Consider the following 20,143-nt stretch of genomic DNA (forward strand, 5'->3'; position numbering starts at 1 on the left):
TAGCATTTTTTTTTTTTTAATGTGTAATGATTTCTCAATAGCCATAGCCTCCAGTACCAGGAAATGTAAGAAACAACAAAAATATACACATCATTCAAAGATCTCAAGTCAGTAATCTCAACCTCCAGAAGGGTCTTTAATAGTTCTTTTTGCTTTCATGAACAATGCTCAATAAATATTGGTTGATTATTTAAAATTCGTCCCTTTTCTTTTTGAAAAGGGTTTAAAACAATTTGTTTATAGTCTTCAAATTGATTATTAAAATTTTTCTTCGAAAGCCATGCTAGAACAAAATAACCCAGATGGTGGCAACAGTGAGGAAAAGGAGGGAGATGGGAAGGTCTGCCATTCATTTATAAACTATTGGGAGCTAAATTTCACAAATCTTATACAAGGACTGTATGAGGTAGGTAGTATCATCATTTTACAGAGGCAAAATGGAGGCTTTGATGATGGATCACTTTTCCACAATTGGCAGCAGGGACACTAGAGAGTCAGGAGATGAATTTGGGTAGACTGATTCCATAGCTGCTTTTCTTTTTTACCCCATCACATTGGGAAGCAGAGTCGGAATCACCCTGGAATGACTAAAAGAGCGGGAAAGGCAGGATGTCCTAAAGTCAGCTCCTAGACACAAACTATTGTGAAGCCAAGAAGGTGGATGAAAAAGCCCATATTTCTGCAGAACTGACACATTTTGAGGGAGATAGCAGTTGCCAAGGCATCACTACCCAGGTGCCAATTTCTTATGACTCTAATAACCTCGTAGGCACCAGGCTTCATGCAGTCAGTCTGCCAGTCAATAGATCCTCTGTGTGCTTGGCCAGGAAGGGCGGCGTCAAGCCAGGCTGTCATGGTGCCAAACTTCTTTCTTCCTAAAAATCATTCTGAACCCTGTCCCCTCCCACTGGCCCAAGTCCCATCCCACATCAGTCTTCAGATTCACAACTCTACATTTCTCATCTAGCACTAGGGACTACAAGCTGTGTGGGTGATCTTTAGGCAGTTTCCAGGAACGCTCTGGATTGAAGTAGAAAGGAAGCATTTCCTGATTTCAATTCCTAGCTGTCTTTCCTCCTTGGGTTCTTTTGGCCTTGGACATTCCCTAGTATGGGCAACTCTGTAAGGTGTGTAGAGTGTTAGGGAAAGCCAAGGGCATTCAAGTATGAGGGAAAGACACAAGGCGCAGGTGCAGACCCAGAGATGGCCAATGACATTGCCCGGTGGGGAACAAAGAAAACCCCTGGAGGACAAGGAACCTGTAGCCAGCTGCTTGCCCAAGTATGGTGTTGCCTGAGCTGTGGTTTCACTTCCATTTCCTCCAGGCCCCAGATGAGTACTTTCACTGAAAATGAAAAGACTGTGGCTACAGTCCAGATGAAAGACAATCTGTGGCAAAGCCCCAGCACTTGGGGCAGGAGGGACCAAGACAACAAAAGACAAATCAGAGTAATTTCCAAATGGTGCCATTTATTTATTCTCAATTGAATTTTCAGCTCATCTCAGTGTCTGCTCTCACAGTTCTCTGAGGAACTGTAGAACTTCTGTGGATGCTCCTCCCCTGAGACAAGCACAGAAACAGGCACAAACTTGGGGGGGGGCATGAGCATACCAGGCATGTTTTAGTTGTCAATTGCCCTCTCTGGCTTTACTGTGATGCACATTTGTCTTCACATGACAGTCTCAAGAAAAATGAGTAGGATGGTACCACAGCAAGGAGTATGGAAGAGATGCAGTGAGACACCAGGGTACTTACCTGCCCCCACTCCTTGTCCCTTCCTCTGCTTCATTTTTTTTTTTTTTTAAACATTGCCAGGGATTGAACCCAGGGCCTCACACATGCTAGGCAGGTGCCCTGCCACTGAGCTGCATCCCCAGTTCTTTCTATTTATTTTGAGACAGCATCTCACTAAGTTGCCCAGGCTGGCCTCAAACTCAATCCTCCTGTCTCAGCCTTCCTAGTAGCTAGGATTGCAGGTGCACATCACCAAACCTGTCTTTCTGCTTCATTCTTTTTTTTATTTTTTGAGAGAGAATTTTTAAATATTTATTTTTTAGTTTTCGGCGGACATAACATCTTTGTTTGTATGTGGTGCTGAGGATCGAACCTGGGCCACACGCATGCTAGGCGAGCGCGCTACCGCTTGAGCCACATCCCCAGCCCTCTGCTTCATTCTTGATCTTTCAAAAATAAAGAAGCAAAGGAAGAGAACAAGTTAGCAAGGATGTTGACATTCTACTAGCAACTTTGTGATAATTAGCAAAAGGCACCCCCTTTTCCTGGCACATGCAGCCCTTCTATGCAGCAGGGCATGAAGGCAGCCCCCTCCCACGCTGTGTTGGCTAGGTACCTTTGTGCCTATGCTGCAATTCCCTAAACTCTCCCACCTTGAACAACCTCAGGGTTAAAAGACCAAGAAGAGATTGAATGCCACCCAGTAGTCTTCAGAATTCCAGATGGGCCCTGGTATTGATGGAGATCAGAGCCTCTCACTAGGAGGTCCAGGATGGTGACCTGAGAAAAAATGTGCTGATGCTATTCCTGGCTGCCAGGGGTGTCCTGCCCACCACCCCACAAGCAACCTACCCCTTCCCCCTTGGACTCTGCTTTACTTCCCAGGATGGGGATGCATCTATAGGGAAAAGAGGCATGGCCAAATATAGGATTAATGTGCTACCCTTTTCAGCACAGGAACCCCAGAAAATTGGCTGCCTACCTGTGATAGTGGTTCTCTGCAGCCAGCCTCAACAGATATGGATTCTGATCCATGGATTCCTTAATTCTTGGAAGAAGCAGGGAAGAGGCAGGGTATGGTACTCTAGGGAAGGTTGCCATTTGGTTGAGAGGTTGCCACTAGTAGAGCACAGAACGAGGCTGGGTGACCGTCATTTATGTATTACGGTGCCACAATTACAGGCTACCAAGTTGCACTTTTTGCTCTGGAAATTTAATGTGTGACAGCTGCGTGCAGCCAGTGGTGTCCAGCATTTTTAAAAGGTCAATTAAGAAACGGTTGATGGTGCCGCAGCTAATGACAGCCCAGAGGGGTGAGCAGGGCCGCGTAAACAGAAGGGCCGAGATGTATTTTACTGGAATTGAAGTGTCGAAGTGAAGCGTAGTGGGGAGGAAATCTATTGTCACAAGCCATAAAGCACATCTGAGGTTTGCGGGGGTGAGCAGTACAGCTGTTTTCCCCGGGCAGCCCGGGGAGCAGCCTGTGAATGGAGGGCTCCGTCCGACAAAGGGGACACCTGCATCAGCTCCATCAATCTCCAGGCAAAAATCATTATCCTCGCTGCTGCATGTTCCTTTGCACTTTTCGCTCTCCCACTTGGGAGCATAAGGCGGACGCTGCATTGATACTCAGAATGTGGGTCATGTTCTAGAAATCCATATTTTAAGCGTGCCCGGAAGCTGGTCCCGCCCTCTCTTCGCGGCGCGCGTGGGTGGCGGACAGCCCTGCAAGAGCCTCTGCAGCCAGTATCCTCCTCGGAAGACACGTCCGCTGCCTGGCTTCAGCACACACAAAGCAGGCTAAGCGTCAGACCCTCTGAGCTGAGATGGATGAAAGGGTGAAGCCCTTAGAAAAAGTCTGTTTCGGCCTGTGACAGAATTGGCTCATGGTTAGGAAAGGCACTGTGTGGGGTTTAAAAAAACATCAGACAAAGGGGTCTTAGACTCAGTGCACCGCTGCTAGGACAGGCTTTTTTGTCACATCTACCTGTCAAGCTACAAATTCAATACAGCAATGAGAATGCTAATTGATATGCAAAACAGGTCTAGGGTTCCTAGAAATGTCTAATGATCCACCAATTCATTAGGAATGCAGAATTAAGACATGCACTCAATGAAAGGGGAGGGATAACACCAATCTTTTTGCTTTTCCTTTTTTTTTTTTTTCTTTTTTAAACCTACTTTGGGGAAACTTAACAGGTTTTACGATTTAAAAAAAGAGTATTGCAATCAGTAGGGTTTGTCTTTCACACACTGGATATTTATTATTAGAAAATAGCTTCTATGAGCTGTCAGTACCAAACAGGTTGAAAGGAGGTGCTTCTCACCATAATTTTTTTTTTCTTCTTAATGATATTTAAATAAACAGCTCACTGTGTGGAGAGTTGCCACGCCTTTTTTCCCTTTAAAAACTGAATAATTAAATGAGGTTTAGTACAAAACATCCTTTAAACATATGACCTGTTCTGTAGTCATTATGGTGTCTCTTTGAGTAAGAGACATGAAAGAGATGAAAAATACCACTCAAGCTATCAAATTACCCCCAAAGAGTCCACAGTAGAAACCGGGAAACAAACTAACCCAAATGAAACCCATCCAAACCAAGAAACCAGTTTTTACATTGGCTTTTTGATTTTGATTATCATCTAAGTTTAATATATATTTTTATATATATTTTGAAATAGTAATAAAAAAGGAAGAATTGAATTGCATCCTTAGCAGGACAACCTTCCTCACATGTTAAAGAGGTGTTCAGAAAATTCCATAGAGTATCTGCTAAATAAACATGTTTGGCAGCTTAGCAAATATCATATGATTGCAGCATCCACGATTTGAAGAAAAACAGCATTTGCCTTCTTCTGGCAGAGTTCATTGCTCGGGCGATGTGCTAACACAGCTCTGGATGTTCTTAGACCCACAAGGTTAAGGAAGGGCTTGGAGGTGGCTCAGTGCATGGCCCCAGTGCAGAAACTTCCAAACCCAAAACACGAATCAACCAACCAACACAAACATCAAACAATTGTCTCCTTTGAGTTCCTCTTGACCGAGTGGAGGCCCAGCAAGGACTGCTGGTTAGAAGGTACGTTGACAGACTTTGGGATGAGGAGAATCACCCTCTGATTGGTCCGACGCCATTCGTTGTACAATCGACAGTGGTACCTAAATGACACCTGGATATGGGAGAGGAAAAATAAGAGAAGGTATACAGGTAGGCAGAAGTTGATAATCAATCCAAGAAATAATATTGCCACATAAAGCCGCTTCAGAGGCTTGCAGCCTTGCAGTGGGGCAAGAACTCTGGGCACAACAGCTCCAGCAAGTAGTTGAGTGCTGGGATATTAATGGCCATCAACCAAAGTGCTCCATGTATGAACATGACAGGGCTTACATGATGGCTTCCCTTTTCTCTCCACATAGCTAATCAGGATATGAACAGGAAAATAAAGCTCTTTCTGAGTTTGGATTTATTTCGGGGCCCCCCAGACCTTAGTTGTGAAAAAGGTTTGCTGGAGGCAGCAGGACAGACTAGGTACACCACCAGCCCTTGTCCAGCTGTGTGACATGGTCAGTGTACCTATCTGCTCCACCAGCTTCCTCTGTTAAATGGGTAATACTAGGGATTAATATAGTTTCCTGCAGGTTAGACATGCACTACAAAGGATCCCATTTGCACTGTGATACAAAGGACATCCTCTGTACTGGGCTGTGGACAAACTGTAACAACTGTACTTGGTGGCCCTGAACATGGCATGGAGCACTCTATGTGCTGTGCTTGTTTTTCTCTCCCTGTGCAGCAGGAGCAACTTGATAGAAGGCTCTGTGTTGCATGCCCAGCACCTATCACAGTATCCGACATTTATATTGCTCAAGAGAGTTTGCTGAAAATGAATGAATAAATGAATAAAGATCTTAATATTTCTGATTGCAACACAGCTTCAAACTAAAGCCTTTCTTACATTATACCTGATAGTGTAAGCAGTGAGTCCTAAGGTCAATTGTGACATAACTATACCACAAAGCACTTGCTTTTTATGTAAAAAAGCTGGAATGACAAACTTTGACTTGTTTGTTTTGGAGAAGGCTGGCATAAACTGATGGCCTGCCCAGGAAATTCAAAGTCTATACTTTTGAAGAAGTATTTTAAAAATGGGAGTAGATTCCAGTTTGAGTGCATCCAGATGCCTAGTAGGTGCTAGCAAGGAAGGTGTCCATGGATTCAGGGTGACCAGTCACTCAGGCCTGGACTATGTAATTGTCTTAGGGTAGGTGGGTTGTGTAGACTCTCAGTATGGGTCCATGGGAGTCAGAAAGTGGGCTGAACTGATGGTTTAAGCTCAGCATTTGTAGAAGTAGAACAGAGAGTAGACTTCCATCAGAGGGGCTTGGCCTTCATGGCTGAACTATGAAATTCAAGGCTACTCGCTCAAACCTGAGGCAAGGAAGCAGAAGACATAAGCCGAGAGCCAGAGAGATTGGGTATGAACATGTATGCTCTTAAACTCACACAGATGTCTTTTTCCAAAAGCCCTGAACATTCTAAAGTAAATCAGTTTTTTCTTTTTTTGTTAGGCTTGAGTCTCTCAACTCTGTCCTGCTGCTATTCATGAGTGTAAGAGGGGAAGCTCGGAAACCCTGCTTTCAGGGCCAAGTGCAGGAAGGAGATGGAATGAAGACAAGTGCTAATGAAGTCTGAAATCTGGAAATATTAAAGAAAAGCTGGGTTTCAAATCAAGAGGCCCTTCTTTACCCTGCTAAGATTCTCTGCATACTGGGCATTAGTAATCTGAGAAGCTGTGGGTACATGCAGGAAGCAGGCCTCAGATTCTGAGGCCTGATACACAGAGCTGGAATCCTCATTCTCCATCTAGTGGCTGCCTGACTTCGTGGAGTTATTTGTCATCAACAAGCTTTAGTGTCTTTTTTTTTTTTTTTTTTTTTTTGTAAAATGTGAATAACGACATCTGAGATAAAGCATGTAACACACTTAGACAGCCTTGCACATGTGGTGGTGTTCTGGACCTGAAAAAGATGATGACAATTTTGTGACTCTTCTTTAGACACAGAGAAACTGAAAAGAGAGAGATTGAGCTGTTTCCTCTTAGGCCTTACTTTGAGTTGTGGTCATGGGCCAGCAATAGGTTGCATCTCCTGGGAGCTTATTAGATTATCAGAATTTTGGGCCCCACCCAGACCAAAGGAATAAGAGAGCGCATTTTAACAAGATCCCATGGTGATTGGCATGTACATTCAAGTCTAAGAAGCGCTGCTTCAAGTATTATTGAGATTCAAGGACTTAGCAGGTTTCCCTGTTCCTTGGCCAAGATTAAAAAAAAAAAAAAGAAGAAGAAGAAGAAATAAAGGAGGAAAGAAAGAAAGAAAGTGGCTGGGGCTGTCACTCAGTTTTAGAGCACTTGCCAGCACACATGAAGCACTAGGTTCCATTCTCAGCACTACATAAAAATAATAAATAAATAAAATAAAGGGATGTGTCCATCTACAACTAAAATATTTAAAAAGAAAAAGAAAGAAAGCCACTTGTATCAACAACCAAATGAGATCTTAATAAGCTATTTAATTGCTATTAACTACCACAGTCTGCAGGCAAATTCAGTCACTGAAGAAAGCATCATATGAAGACTAATTCTTATCAGGGAAAATAAAGGAAGTTGAGCACAAGGCAGAGGAGACCACAGGTCTGCATTGCCCTGGGTTGATGGCTGTCCCTGTCTCTAGATGCTCCCCCACTCCCTCCCTACAATGCAATATCATAGGCAAAAAGGAGGCTTAATGTAGAGAAATAAAGAAGCAGTAAAGAAAAAATAAACAACATAAAATTTAAAAAGACACTACAGGGCTGAGGTTGTAGCTCAGTGGTAGAGTGCTTGCTTAGCATGTGTGAGGCCTTGGGTTTGATTCTCAGCACTGCATATAAATAAACGAATAACATAAAGGTCCATCAACATCTAAAAAACATTTTAAAAAAGACACTACAAACAAAATGTTAGGAGTTTTAAAAGATAGTTTTGAATTTTCTGAGTTTTTTTTTTTTTTTTTTTTAGGAGAGAAGAGAAAGAAAGGGTATAGGGCCATCATTTTAAAAATGTTACGTCTTATAGGATGGATTTCCTCAAGTTTATTCATGTTTGTATCTAAAGGATAGTTACCAACTTCCTATCATGGGAGAGTCTGTTTACAACGAGTTGCAACTACTATGAATGGCAGAAGGGATAGGAAATGTTAATATCCATCTTTCCCCATTAGAGAGGTGACTAAGGCTGTGGTGAAGGTTTGCTGTGAAGTCACAGCCAACTTTGGGAAATCTAATTACATTTTTCGATTCTGCCCTTTCTCTCGAAAGTTATGATATAACTTAAGTATATGGATGGGGCTGGGGTTTTAGTTATTTGCCTTCCCTGCCATGGGCCCAGCTTGCTTCTCTCCTACTATATTGTGGAAGAGAAGAAGACTGGTAGTAAATTTACCATGGAGAAATACTACCAAACCTTCTCTGGCTACCTGTAGGAGATGTGTCGAAACCACAGTGAGGCTTGTTGGGACAGTGTTCTACTGGATGTTTCCCCCTTCACAATAGGAACTTAAAGGAGTTAAGGGACCAGCAGTCTGCCTTTGAGGAACCAGGCCATCCATTCATTTTGGTCCATGCTGGGTACTGTCGGCGTCAGTGGTGTGACAGAAACACTTTGGGCCCCATGGTGCATTGACTTGCAGCCCTATACTGGGGCCAACACCATGTCCATCAGTGTTATCATGCTAGCATGGACTCGGTTCCCAGTAAACTCTTTCTGTGTCTGTTCATGGACTTCAGGTCATTTGTTACAGGAACAGTGATGTTTCTGGGACACTCTACCCTGAGCTCACAGGGTAGAAATGGGTGAGGGCCAGGCCTCCTGGGTTCCAGGTATGCTTCTGGAACACCAAGTTTGCATCAAGATGGGTCCTGATGGCCACATGACAAAGTCCAAAGGCACTTGGAGGCATGTGGCATGACCACTTGTCCCTCTTCACAGCACAGGGTGGCAAGGCCCTTCAAGGAATTGCTCCTCTGAGGAGCCTGGCTTGGACTGACACTGTGTTTGTTTATCTAAGACATTGTCAGAGCATATTCTCCTTAAGCTTGACAGCTTGTTTACAATGGGTTTCTGCCGGAGGGCAGTTTCCAAGTGCTGTCAGCTTCTGAATTACGGCTCTTGCCAGGGCTGCTCAGTACAGCATTTATCTGGGAAGGAATTATTCTTTAGTAACCTATTGCTGAGCTGACTCCACAGCACGATTTTCACACCAGTCAAAGGGGAGAAATGCCTTTCTTTCCCTCCTGCTACTTTGCATTTTATAGAGGGCTGGGGAAAGGTAGGAGTGGGGGGGTGGGGAGGGAAGTCACAGGGTGACAACCCCGAGCCAGCACTATGTTAGGTGCTTGGATATATGTTCTCAGGTGTTACCCCACTTAATCTTCATGATAACCACTGATCCAGGGGTTATCAATTATTTCTTCCTTTTTTTTTTTTGTATAAGAGGAAGGATGAGAGGTTAAATATCCTATTTGAGTTACTAAGATATTAGGATGCTAAATCTTAGATTTAAACACGGAGCCTCTGGATTCTAAATGCATGCCTTTTTTACTATGCAGCACCATCTCTCAGACACATTTCTGAAATGAAGTATGTTCTTCTAAGGCAGCCTAGTCTAAGTACCTTTTCCACCCAAACCTTCCTTTCACCTGAGATAGGAGATGAAATAGGTTCACATCCATTGTTCCCTGCCTTCCCACTTTTCCTTCTTGTTAGGAAAGTGTGTGGCTTTATAAAGCAAGTTTTCAAAAAGACCTTAAATTGGTTTTGAAAGCCCAGCATGTAGGTCTCACCTTCATCCATCCTTCATCACAGGAAATCTTCTAAGAAAAATTACAGAGCAGAAAAAGTCTAAATATGGCAAAAACTTATACATAATTATTATTTCCCAAAGTATTTTCCTATGTATTCTTCCATTTCAATCTTACAACATGAGGGGAAGTTGGCCATATGGTCATTACTGCCACCCCCACTTTATAGAAGGGGCCCCTTAAATTCAGAGAGGTAAAATGACTTTCCCAAGATGGTGTAGTCAATGGAAAGATAGATGTATTTAGACTATTTAATTTCTTATTTCTAACCATTCTTTCATCACAATAGAAGCTTCTGGATCAGCTTCATTGCTTGATTCACAATGAAGTAGGACACTTCGGAGCATGGACTTTTAAGGGAGGGAATAACAGTGTCATTTGGGATTTCATTAACCTGGAAACAGGATATCTAAGTTAACTGGAAGACTCAGGTAAGTTCTTTGCATTAGAAAACTCCCAGCTTACCAAGGCTCAAGTCATGTCCCTCTTCCTGAGACTAAAATGTGTCCTCTTGCTGTCTGAACACTCTCCTGGGAGGGGCCAGACAAGGCTGGCAGTACCACATGATGAGTAAGAGGGAAATGAGAAGGGTCCTTGGAGTAGCAGCTGATGGAGACACAGGGAGGGAGGAAGTGTGAGCCTGAGAAGCAGCTTCCACATGCTGACACCGTGCTATGGGATATGGCAAGGTACACTTTAGACAGGAAACACCGATTGAATAACAAAGGAACGTGCTCAGATTAGAAATGAGCGGGCACAGGAGAGTAATGCCAGGAAGCAGGGCACCAGGTTTCTGAAAACATTCAAGAGGAAAGTGACGTCCTTCCCGCAGCTCCCACAGGGAAGCATTAAGAGAGAGCAAATGTTGTACTTTGTGGGTGCTGCCAACTGTGCCTGAGCCATCAACTTACTGCATAAAGTTAAAAGAATGAAAAAAAAAAGATGTTTAAAAATTCTTCCTCATATACAGCAGGAACACTTATTGGGAAATGGCTTTTCTTTGGTGGCAGCTTCTCAGCTAGATAAATTAGTGCTTTTATGGGCAGCAGAGTAAATATCCCAACACAGGGAATAATCATCAGGCAAAGTGCAGCTCCACGCCCAACAAAGACTTTAGGCTGTGTTGGGACATAAGAAGAAAATAATCAGCAGGGAGGATTCATGATCTGTGCAGGCGGGGGCAGCAACAGCGGCCAAGTGCATCATTCACAATATACTACAATCCCAGCAAAAGTGAGAAACATAAACAAGAGAAGGAAAGTGCCATTTTTCATAACAGGAGGAGTCCGAGACTACTGGAGGAGAGAAATGTCCTAGGTGCGTGTCTTTGATTGATGGATGCTCAGAAGTTGGGCTTTTTCTTTATTTGTTCTGTTCTTCCTTGTGGTGCAAACCCACGCATACATGCATATACACTCACATGCAGAAATACATCAAATCACACACTTTGTTCAGCATTTGAAGGTCTGTGCTCTACTGGGCAGGTGAGATATGCTACAGCTGGGAGGCTGGCAGCTCCAGCTGGCCTGAACCCCCAGTCATGGGCCATACTTACTAGTGTCCAAAAGAGGTAAATAGTGAAGAGTGCGACAGTGAGTGCAATCAGTCCGACGGCCTCCAGCCGACTACTAAAGTGCAGGTGGTCCACGGCGCCCCGCAGGCACAGCCAGCCTGAGATGGTGGCTAGTGGGGTAATAAACAAGAAGCACACCATGTCTCCAAACAGAGTCCGCTTCTCATGCTGGGGGCCAGGGTTTCTGAGCCACTGCCAGAAAAAGGGAGACAGAGAAAAGCAAGGGAGAAGGTTAATGCCAGTGTAGAGTGGGGACACACTGTTCTGAATTGTTTTTGCCCTCAGAATCTGGGAAAAGGCACTTCTGACCTGTTCTGAGATAAGAAGGAAACATTAAGAGCTCATTGTCATGCCTCTTCCCCTTGAATAATAATTATTATGGTAATAATAACAATGATAGTTTACAATGTTCTTTTTGTAGCTGACTTGCTTTTTGTGAAAGAAATTCAAAGGCTACTATTCTGAATCATAGTGATCACCTGTGGAAGGCAAGGTGGAGAAGGTGTACTCTCTGAAGGTGCTGTGGTTTGGATGAGTGTCCCCAAAGGATCAGATATAAAGGTTTGGTCCCCGGGTGGAGGGTTGGAGAGGTGCTTGAACCTTCAGGAGGTGAGGCCTAGTGGGAGGTGGTTAGGTCATTGAGGATACGCCCTCGAAGGGGACTGTGGGACTCCAGTCTGATTTTTGTCTGCTTCCTGGCTCAAGATGTGACCACTTAGGTAGGCACAGTGGCACATGCCTGTAATCCCAATGGCTCAGGAGGTGGAGGCAGGAGGAATGTGAGATCAAAGCCAGCCTCAGCAACAGTGAGTGAGGTGCTAAGCAACTCAGTGAGACCCTTTCTCTAAATAAAATACGAAATAGGGCTGGGGATGTGGCTAAGTGGCCAAGTACCCCTGAGTTCAGTGCCTGGTACCAAAAAACAAAACAAAACAAAACAAAAAACAATGTGACCATTCATTCTGATGCATGCTCCTGCCATGACATGCCACCCTCATCGGAAAAACAAACTGATGGACAGGATCTTGGACTTGAACCTCTAGAACCATTATCCAAAATAAATTGTTTTTCTTAGTAAGTTAATTGCCTCAGGTATTTCATTGTAGTAATATAAAGCTGACTAATACAGAAGGTGAGGGAGGCTGGCAGCCTCAGATGAGGGTTAAGAAATTTGGTCATAGGGCCAAAGCCTTGACTCTGGGACTATGTGCAGAGAAAGGTTAACTCAGCAGGCCTGGGTTGTTCAAACTCTGCAAATCCCCAAGAAAGGCTTGGTTCTGGAATGGCTCCTAAGAAAAGAACATTGAGTCTTTGTAATTTCTGCCCAATGAGAGCTTAAGGCCTTGAGCCACACAATACCAGTTTGATCAGAAAGTTCTACTAATAATGTGATTTAAGTTGAATGGCTGTTTTTGTCTTAGGGGTCAGGAATCTCAGCACCTGTGGTCCGTATGGGTATTGTGTGCTATGGGACTAACCCAATAAAAAGCCTGGATACCAGGGCTCAGGTGAGCTTCTTTACCTGTACTATCACAAATTGTTGCTAGAAAAATTAAGTATTTCCATGTGATTCCACTAGGAAATGACAAATGGAAATTTGTGCTGGTTTCTCTCAGACTTTGCTCCAGGCACTTTCTTCTTCCTTTGCTGCTTTTAATTTGTGTCCTTTTGTTGTAATAAACAATAACCATGAGTATAACAGCTCTTCTAAATCTTATGAGTTCTAGAGAATCTTGAGCCTAAGGGTGGTCTTGGGGGGCCTCACACAGAATGAGACTCACCTGACTCCATGAACTCAGTAATGCCCCTTTCTTGACTTCTAGGACCCTGAGCCTCCTCAATTAGGAACCCCTCTGACATCCTGATAGTGCTACCATCTTGAATGAACCAACCCCAAAGAGGATGAGGAAAACTGCATGACTGTTGAAAGACCAGAGATGAGAATTTCTGTAGGAAGGGAAACAGAGTTGTTGTCTTCCCACTTGGTAACTGCTGAAATGCTTCCCTTGATCAATTTCTACAATGGATTACAATGTTATCCAAAGCTTACATATTATTGTCAGTACAAACTAATAATAGCCTTGTGACTTTTCCTTAGATTTGTGTTAACATACAACCCCAGATAACTGGTATCACTATTGTACTGTCCATGTAGTAATGGCAGAGCCCCCAAAGTCCTGAGAAGATATGAGATCAAACAGATGATGGGGTGGGGTGGGACCCATTGTTGGTGCCCAATGGGAGCATGACAGGCTGCTAGAGGAGACACACCAAGTAGGCAGGGCAGCAACTCCTGCAAAACCATTGGTGGGAGGGAAAGGACAATGATGGGCATGACAAGGGCAAGTGGACCAACTGGAAAGGGAAGGGATCATGATTCTCAAGGACATAAAGAGGAAACAGAAGAGCAGCAAAGAGGGCAAACAAGTTGAGGAAGGGTTGATGGAAGCCTCATGAAACGAGCAGAAGAGAGAGGAGGTAAAATGCTCAGAAGCAAGTTGGCTGGGCAGGATCCTTCCCCGGATGTTTGGATCCCCAACATACCAACTTCCAGGAATAACCTACCAAAGATGGGCCAAAGAAGTCAATTTCAGCTCAAAACTGTACATGAATAAATATTAAGACACAGATAAGCAGCTGTTGACATGTTTGTGAATGTAAATACAGCATTGTAAGTATTTAATATAAATACAAAAATTACCAAGTACAAATATATTGACCTTGCCCTGTGTTGTCACACTGCCTCAGAGATTTCAGCAGCTTCAAAGAAATTCAGAGAGCTGTTATTAATTAACATTTTTCTTGACTAAATACAAGGAATAGCGCCATGAAGTGAAGAGCAGAAATAGGGGCATTATTATCCCAATTTTACAGAGACTCAGCAAGGTTAAATGATTGCTCCAGGTGATTCAGAGGCTGAACTGAGGAGAGGATTAGGATCTCTCTATTCTTATTCAGATGTAGTATTAGTGAAATATTTGAAAACTGAAATTGCAAGACATTAAAATTCTTAAAATGAAGGTGCCCAAATTGTAGCAATTCAGTTCCCTCAGAGTTTGAATTTTCCTTGGAGGCAGAAGGAAGTTCAGGCTACTCACCACTGTGCCTCCATTTTATAGAACACAGTAGGTTCTTAATAAATATGCCACATATGTGCACAGACACACTAACCTTCTGGGCTACAGCTTCCGTTCTTTTTCTTTCTCCTTTTTTTTTTTTTGGTGGTACTGGAGATTGAAACTAGGGGTGATTTACTACTGAGCCACATCCCTACTTTCCCCTTTTTAAATTATGAGACAGGGTCTCACTAAATTGCCAAGGCTGGCCTTGAACTTGCCATCTCATACCTTAGCCTCCTGAGTCACTTGGATCACAGGCATGTGCACCAAACCGGCCCTTCCTTTCTTTTGCTTGGGAATTTGGGACACATTTTATTAACACCAATGCAATACTTATCTGTATTACTTATCTTGACAGGGCCCAATGCAATGATTCAGTTATGGAAGGAGATAATTATGAATCACTATTTACTCCCATGTAAAATAAATGTGCAGAGGCTGGGGGTGTAGCTCAATGGTACAGTGCATGTTTAGTATATATGAGGTTCTGGGTTCGATATTCAGCAGACCCCAAAATAAATGTGCAAAAGACAAGCTAGAAATTACAATAGCTTGTTCCAACTTTCTGATTGTTTTCTATTGGGGGCAGCTTACTCCTTTTGTTGTTTGTTGCTAGTCAAGTTTAGGTATGGTGTTCCTAGATACTATTATATGAAATCTGTATTTTCTTCAGAAGCCTATATGTTACTTATTTCTCATACAAATGCAGGCCTGTGAACAATCAGAGGTAATAATTGATTTCTGCACTGTTAGTAGGATTGTAAATTAGTATTAACCACTATGGAAATCATAGTGGTTGTACTAATTTAAGTTCCTTAAAAGCCTAGGCACAGAACCACTATATGATCTAGACATACCACTCTTCAGCATTTATTCTAAAGAATTAAAGTCATCATACTATAGTCATCCATGCATACCCATGTTTGTAGCAACATAATTCACAATAGCCAAACTATGGGACCAGCCTAGGTGTCCATCAATGGATAGATGGATAAAGATAATGTGATACACACACACACACACACACACACACAATGGAGTTTTATTTAGCCATAAAGAAGAATAAAATGATGTCTTTTACAGGAAAATGGATGGAACTTGAAAACGTTATGTTACGTGAAAAAAGCCAAACTCAGATAGTCAAGTGTTGTTTGTTTTCTCTCATATGTGGAAACTAGAGAGGAAAAAGAAAAAGAAAAGTGGGGTGAGACAGGGATCTCAAGAAAATCAAAGGGAGATGAGTAGAGTAGAGGAAAGGGACCAGGAGGAGAAAGGAAGGGAGGAAAAGGGAAAATACTGGGGAATGACATTGGTCAAATTATATTGTTATATCATGTGTATGTATGGATATATAGCAATGAATCTCATCACTATGCACCAATAAAAAATAAGGAAAAATAATCTCTTGTTAAGAAAAAACATTGTCCTGAGCCATGGTAAGGACTACTGACAAAGTACCTAAATACCTTGGATACAGGATATTTATTAAAGTAGAGTAAATTTGATTACAGTTTCAATTTCTAACAATATGAAATTATCTGAATAAATTATGAAATTTACTTTAACTAGAATACCATATAGTAATTTCAAGTGATAATGCGCATTTAATATTTATTAACAAGATATATTGCTGAGTAGAAAATAAATTCTTCTGGACAGAATGTGTACTTTGATCCTGTGTATTTAATGATATATTTACACAGACATAGAAATTTATATTTACATAGATGTAATATATTTACATAGACAACAACCAGGGAATACTTGGCAAAATAGTGGCTATTTTTGGTGGTGGTGAAGTTATGAGTATACTTTAACTTTTTTGGTATGTATCTTCTTATTTTTCTCAAATGAACATGAATAATTTGTGTAAATATGTGTGTGTGTGTGTGTGTGTGTGTGTACACCCTTCGTCTATGTAAATCAGTAATTTTATAAAATTTTCTTAGGCTGCTGTTCTGTTCTTTGTTAATTCCTTTACCAAACTACAATGAGGTCTAATTTCTGGGTACTTAATCTCAGGTACATTATCACACATTTTGTCCTAATTAGTAATAAAAAATTGATTTCTTCAATTACTTTTCTATTACATTTCTGGTTATTATATGTCTTCTGCCTCTCTTATTGGTTATACTTAATTATTCAATGAGTATCATAGCTGTTCTGTAGTAGTCCCCATCTCCTGAGTTCTCAGTAAAGGGCAGGCACAGGTAGAAGGTCAGCTCATTTGTGTCTTCCTGTTGGGCCCCACCTGTATAACAGTGGTGTCCAGTATCGCACCTGCTGAATGGATGACAACAGCCTGTTTCCTCAGCCCTTAGTATATGCCAAGAATTATCTTACATGCTATATGTAATAATTTATTTACTCCTCCTCCATAATCTTTAAAAGGGGTATTATTATTAGCATCATTTTATAAATAGGGAAAATAAGGCCCAGGGAAGTTAAATAATTTGTATAAGATTGGCCTTGGCTTTGGTCTAGATAGTTCAGCTCCAAAGACTGTGTTCTTAACCACTATAGTACATTATCATTTTTAGTAAAAAATGGGATGGTGGGTAGGTGGAGGGAGAAGGGATGATCATGTTCTTCACTGTTCTTATCCCTAGGAGAATTTTGACTTACTGTGGTTCTCTTAGGATGATACCAATTATTTCATCCTGCCCCTTGTGCATAGCCATTGCAACTAAAATGCCACTCTTAAAGAGCCTTTTAGTTTAACCTCAGTCCTCATCTTATACTTGGTAGTTGGCTGTATTTTAAAAGCCAAGATCACTGATTAAGAATATAAATTTGTATGGCATCATTCACCAGGCAGGCCCACCCATGTGGCTGCCAGGGCTCTGTGGGCAGCCCAGGCCATCCTTCCTGCCTCTTATTCTCTTGTTCATCAAAAACATGAAGCAGACAAAGATCATGCTGTTGAAAGCTCTGGCAGTGAGCTGCCTATTTTTCTATAGAGGTTTCATTCCAATCACTAACTTGTTCCTGAACAAGGAGGTTGATCTATTCTTGGAAATAAGTTCAACAACCAACCAACCAAACCAAACAAAAGCCCCAATATAATTAGCAGGGCCTGAACCAGTTGAGGGAATTAAAGCAGCATTCTACCACCAATGACACAGCATCATTCACTGGCTGTAAATGTGCATTCAAGGTGAGCAGGCACCAGCCAGAGACTGCTTTCGGGGTGGGTTGATTGTGGCTTCCATCTAATTACAGTGTCAATATGTTAAATCCCTTACTGGAGGGTCAGGTTGTGTGGGGTGGTAGTGGTGGTGGTGTGGTGCTACAGGACATTAGATTCTGCCTTCCAGACTCTGAGTCAATCAGTTTAAATCCCTCAGGTGGACAGGACATCATGCAGGCCAGTTTGCACTAGAACCAGATTATACTCTGGTGGCTAATAGCTCTCATCGATTATATCCTTCCCCATGAATCTCCTTAATGAGAAACCATCATGAGAATGAAAGAAACTGATAAAAGGGAAACCATAACAAATTTATGGAGCTGGAATTAAAAAAAGAGAAGGTATGGCCTCACGGTGTTTACTCACTTGGGTTTATCTGCCTGAGTGTCTCCTGTTAACCAGACACTGGCAGAGTTATTAACAAGCACTTGCCTTTCTTGGGCTGGGTCTTATTCTGGAAGCCCAACACATTCTGCACTAACTTGCATTGCTTGTCTGCAGTGCTGGGATATGAAGAGGGCAGTGTGATGATCAGGAGGAAGTGATAGGTTCTTACATGATTTGAAACAATGCTTTTTCAGTTAACTGAAACAGAGCACAGAACAAAACCAAACTCCTCCCAGTGTTTAAATCCCTGAATTCCACAGTCTGTCAGTGAGCTTCCAGGACAGCTAGAGTCACACAGAAAGAGATTCTGACTCCAGGGGATCTCAGGAGATGCTTGCTCTAGATATCCATCAAACCCTGCTTGAAGCAATGCACCTCACATGAAAACTACCAGAGGATCTGCTCATGCACTGGCCTTGCTCCAAAGCTTTAGATGTGCATATCCAATAGCCCATTCAACATCCTCATTTAGATGACTAATAGACTACTCAAAATAAATCTGCCCAACACAGAGCTCTCGATGTAGCATGTAACTCACAACCCTTAATTTCCAAATCTACTCCATATCAGTGACAATGACAACTCCACCCTCCCATATGCCCAGGCATTCCTGTTTCTTTTCAGTCTTACCCCACACCTCAGTAAGTCCTGCTGGCACGACCTTCAACACACATCTGCAGTTCATGTACTTTTCTCCCACTGCTACCATTCCTGTCTAGGTCACCATCATCTCTTACCTGGAGGCAACAGGTTCCCTGCTCCCATCCTGGTCTCCCTACAGTTCAATCCTAAACCAACAGTCAGAGTGAACTTGTAGAAATAGAAATCACATGCTGTTCCTTCTTTGATCAAAATTCCCCAATGGTTAGAATAAAGTCCAAAGTCTGGACTGACTCTGGACTGGCCTGACCTCATTCCTTCCCACCACTCTAATCATGCCTCCTACTAGCTTTCCCTTCTTTTTTTTTTTTTTTTTTGGTACTGAGGATTGAACTCAGGGGTGCTTAACCACTGAGCCACATCCTCGGCCCTTTTTATATTTTATTTAGAGACAGGGTCTCACTGAGTTGCTAAATGCCTTGCTAAGTTGCTGAGGCTGGCTTTGAACCTACAATCCTCCTGCCTTAGCTTCCTAAGCTGCTGGGATTACAGATGTGTACCACCAAGCCTGGCTTCCTTCGTTTTTGACTGGTACCTGTGGCTGTTGCCATATGGAGAACAGGCTTTGCCCATGTTCTTGTACAGCTAGCTCCTCATCATTTAGGTCTCAGCTCAAATAGCCCCTTCTCCCTGAAAGTGCTCCTTACACTTTGAACACCACCCAGCTGTATTTTCTCCAGTGCACACACTATTCTCTGAGAGGATGCCATTCATTTGTCTGTTCACTTGTCTGCTTACTGTTATCAGAAAGCATCACAACAGCAGGGGCTTCATTCTTGCTCAGCTTTCTTTGCCTTGACCTAGGAACAATGCTGGAACACAGTAGATGCTTAATGAAAATGAATGAATAAACAACTGAGTTGCTAGCGGCCCTGGCCAGAAATGATCTTATAGTATTACTTAGATGAATTAAATTGATCGGAAAGGAGAGATTGCTGGTGTGTAAACACCAAGTTATCAAGTTCATTGCTTTTAGCTTTCTAGACTAGAGAAAGCATTCCACATATATATTTGTTTTCCAAGAGAAGAATCTATACATTGTTTTGTTGCTACTAGGTGAAAAGCCTTTAATTTCTATTTTTTTTTCTTGAATAAAAAGGACTGTGGCATACTATCTTTCCTTCCATAGGTCATGAAATTGCCTGAGAAATCTAGTAAATTTCTAAGAACCTTTGACTGTTTCAGTTACTATTTTTTTTTCCCCTAGAAGAAAATTACCCTGAAATATTTGAGGAAAATACCAAATGTCCTTTTTAAAAATTATGCAACTCTGGTTTCACCAAAAATCATGTGTCCAGGGCTTATCATATGCTAGTTTTACTGAATTTAAAAACCTCAGATAGTGTTATTATTCCCATTGGATCAGGATATTAAGGCCCAGGGAGGTTAACAATACTTTGTTCAAGGTTCCATGGTGGAAGAACCAGTATTTGAAACCCTCAGCCTAATCTCTTTCAGGGTTTCCTTCAGTTTCTTTTGTACTACCTAAAATCATTTTTTTTTTTAAAGAGAGAATGAGAGAGAGAGAGAGAGGGAGACAATTTTTTTAATATTTATTTTTTAGTTTTTCGGCGGACAC

The 20,143-nt window shown here is 42.2% G+C and overlaps 1 protein-coding gene across 1 annotated transcript in view; it reads right to left on the bottom strand.

The window, feature by feature from the left end:
- Nucleotides 1-1,450: 1,450 nt before the first annotated feature.
- Marchf3 (membrane associated ring-CH-type finger 3) overlaps nt 1,451-20,143 on the bottom strand; it is a 156,810-nt gene continuing 138,117 nt past the window's right edge. Inside the window, exons 4-5 of the mRNA XM_046460159.2 lie at nt 11,191-11,400; nt 1,451-4,905 (exon numbers count right to left, since the gene is read on the bottom strand). Coding sequence (XP_046316115.1) covers nt 4,747-4,905; nt 11,191-11,400 — 369 coding nt within the window. The 3' untranslated portion in view covers nt 1,451-4,746. The remainder of the gene's footprint in view (nt 4,906-11,190; nt 11,401-20,143) is intronic.

This window comes from Marmota monax, unplaced genomic scaffold (assembly GCF_021218885.2).
Source record: "Marmota monax isolate L192 unplaced genomic scaffold, Marmota_monax_Labrador192_F-V1.1 WCK01_AAM20220418_F8-fsc00006, whole genome shotgun sequence".
NCBI classification, from domain to species: domain Eukaryota; kingdom Metazoa; phylum Chordata; class Mammalia; order Rodentia; family Sciuridae; genus Marmota; species Marmota monax.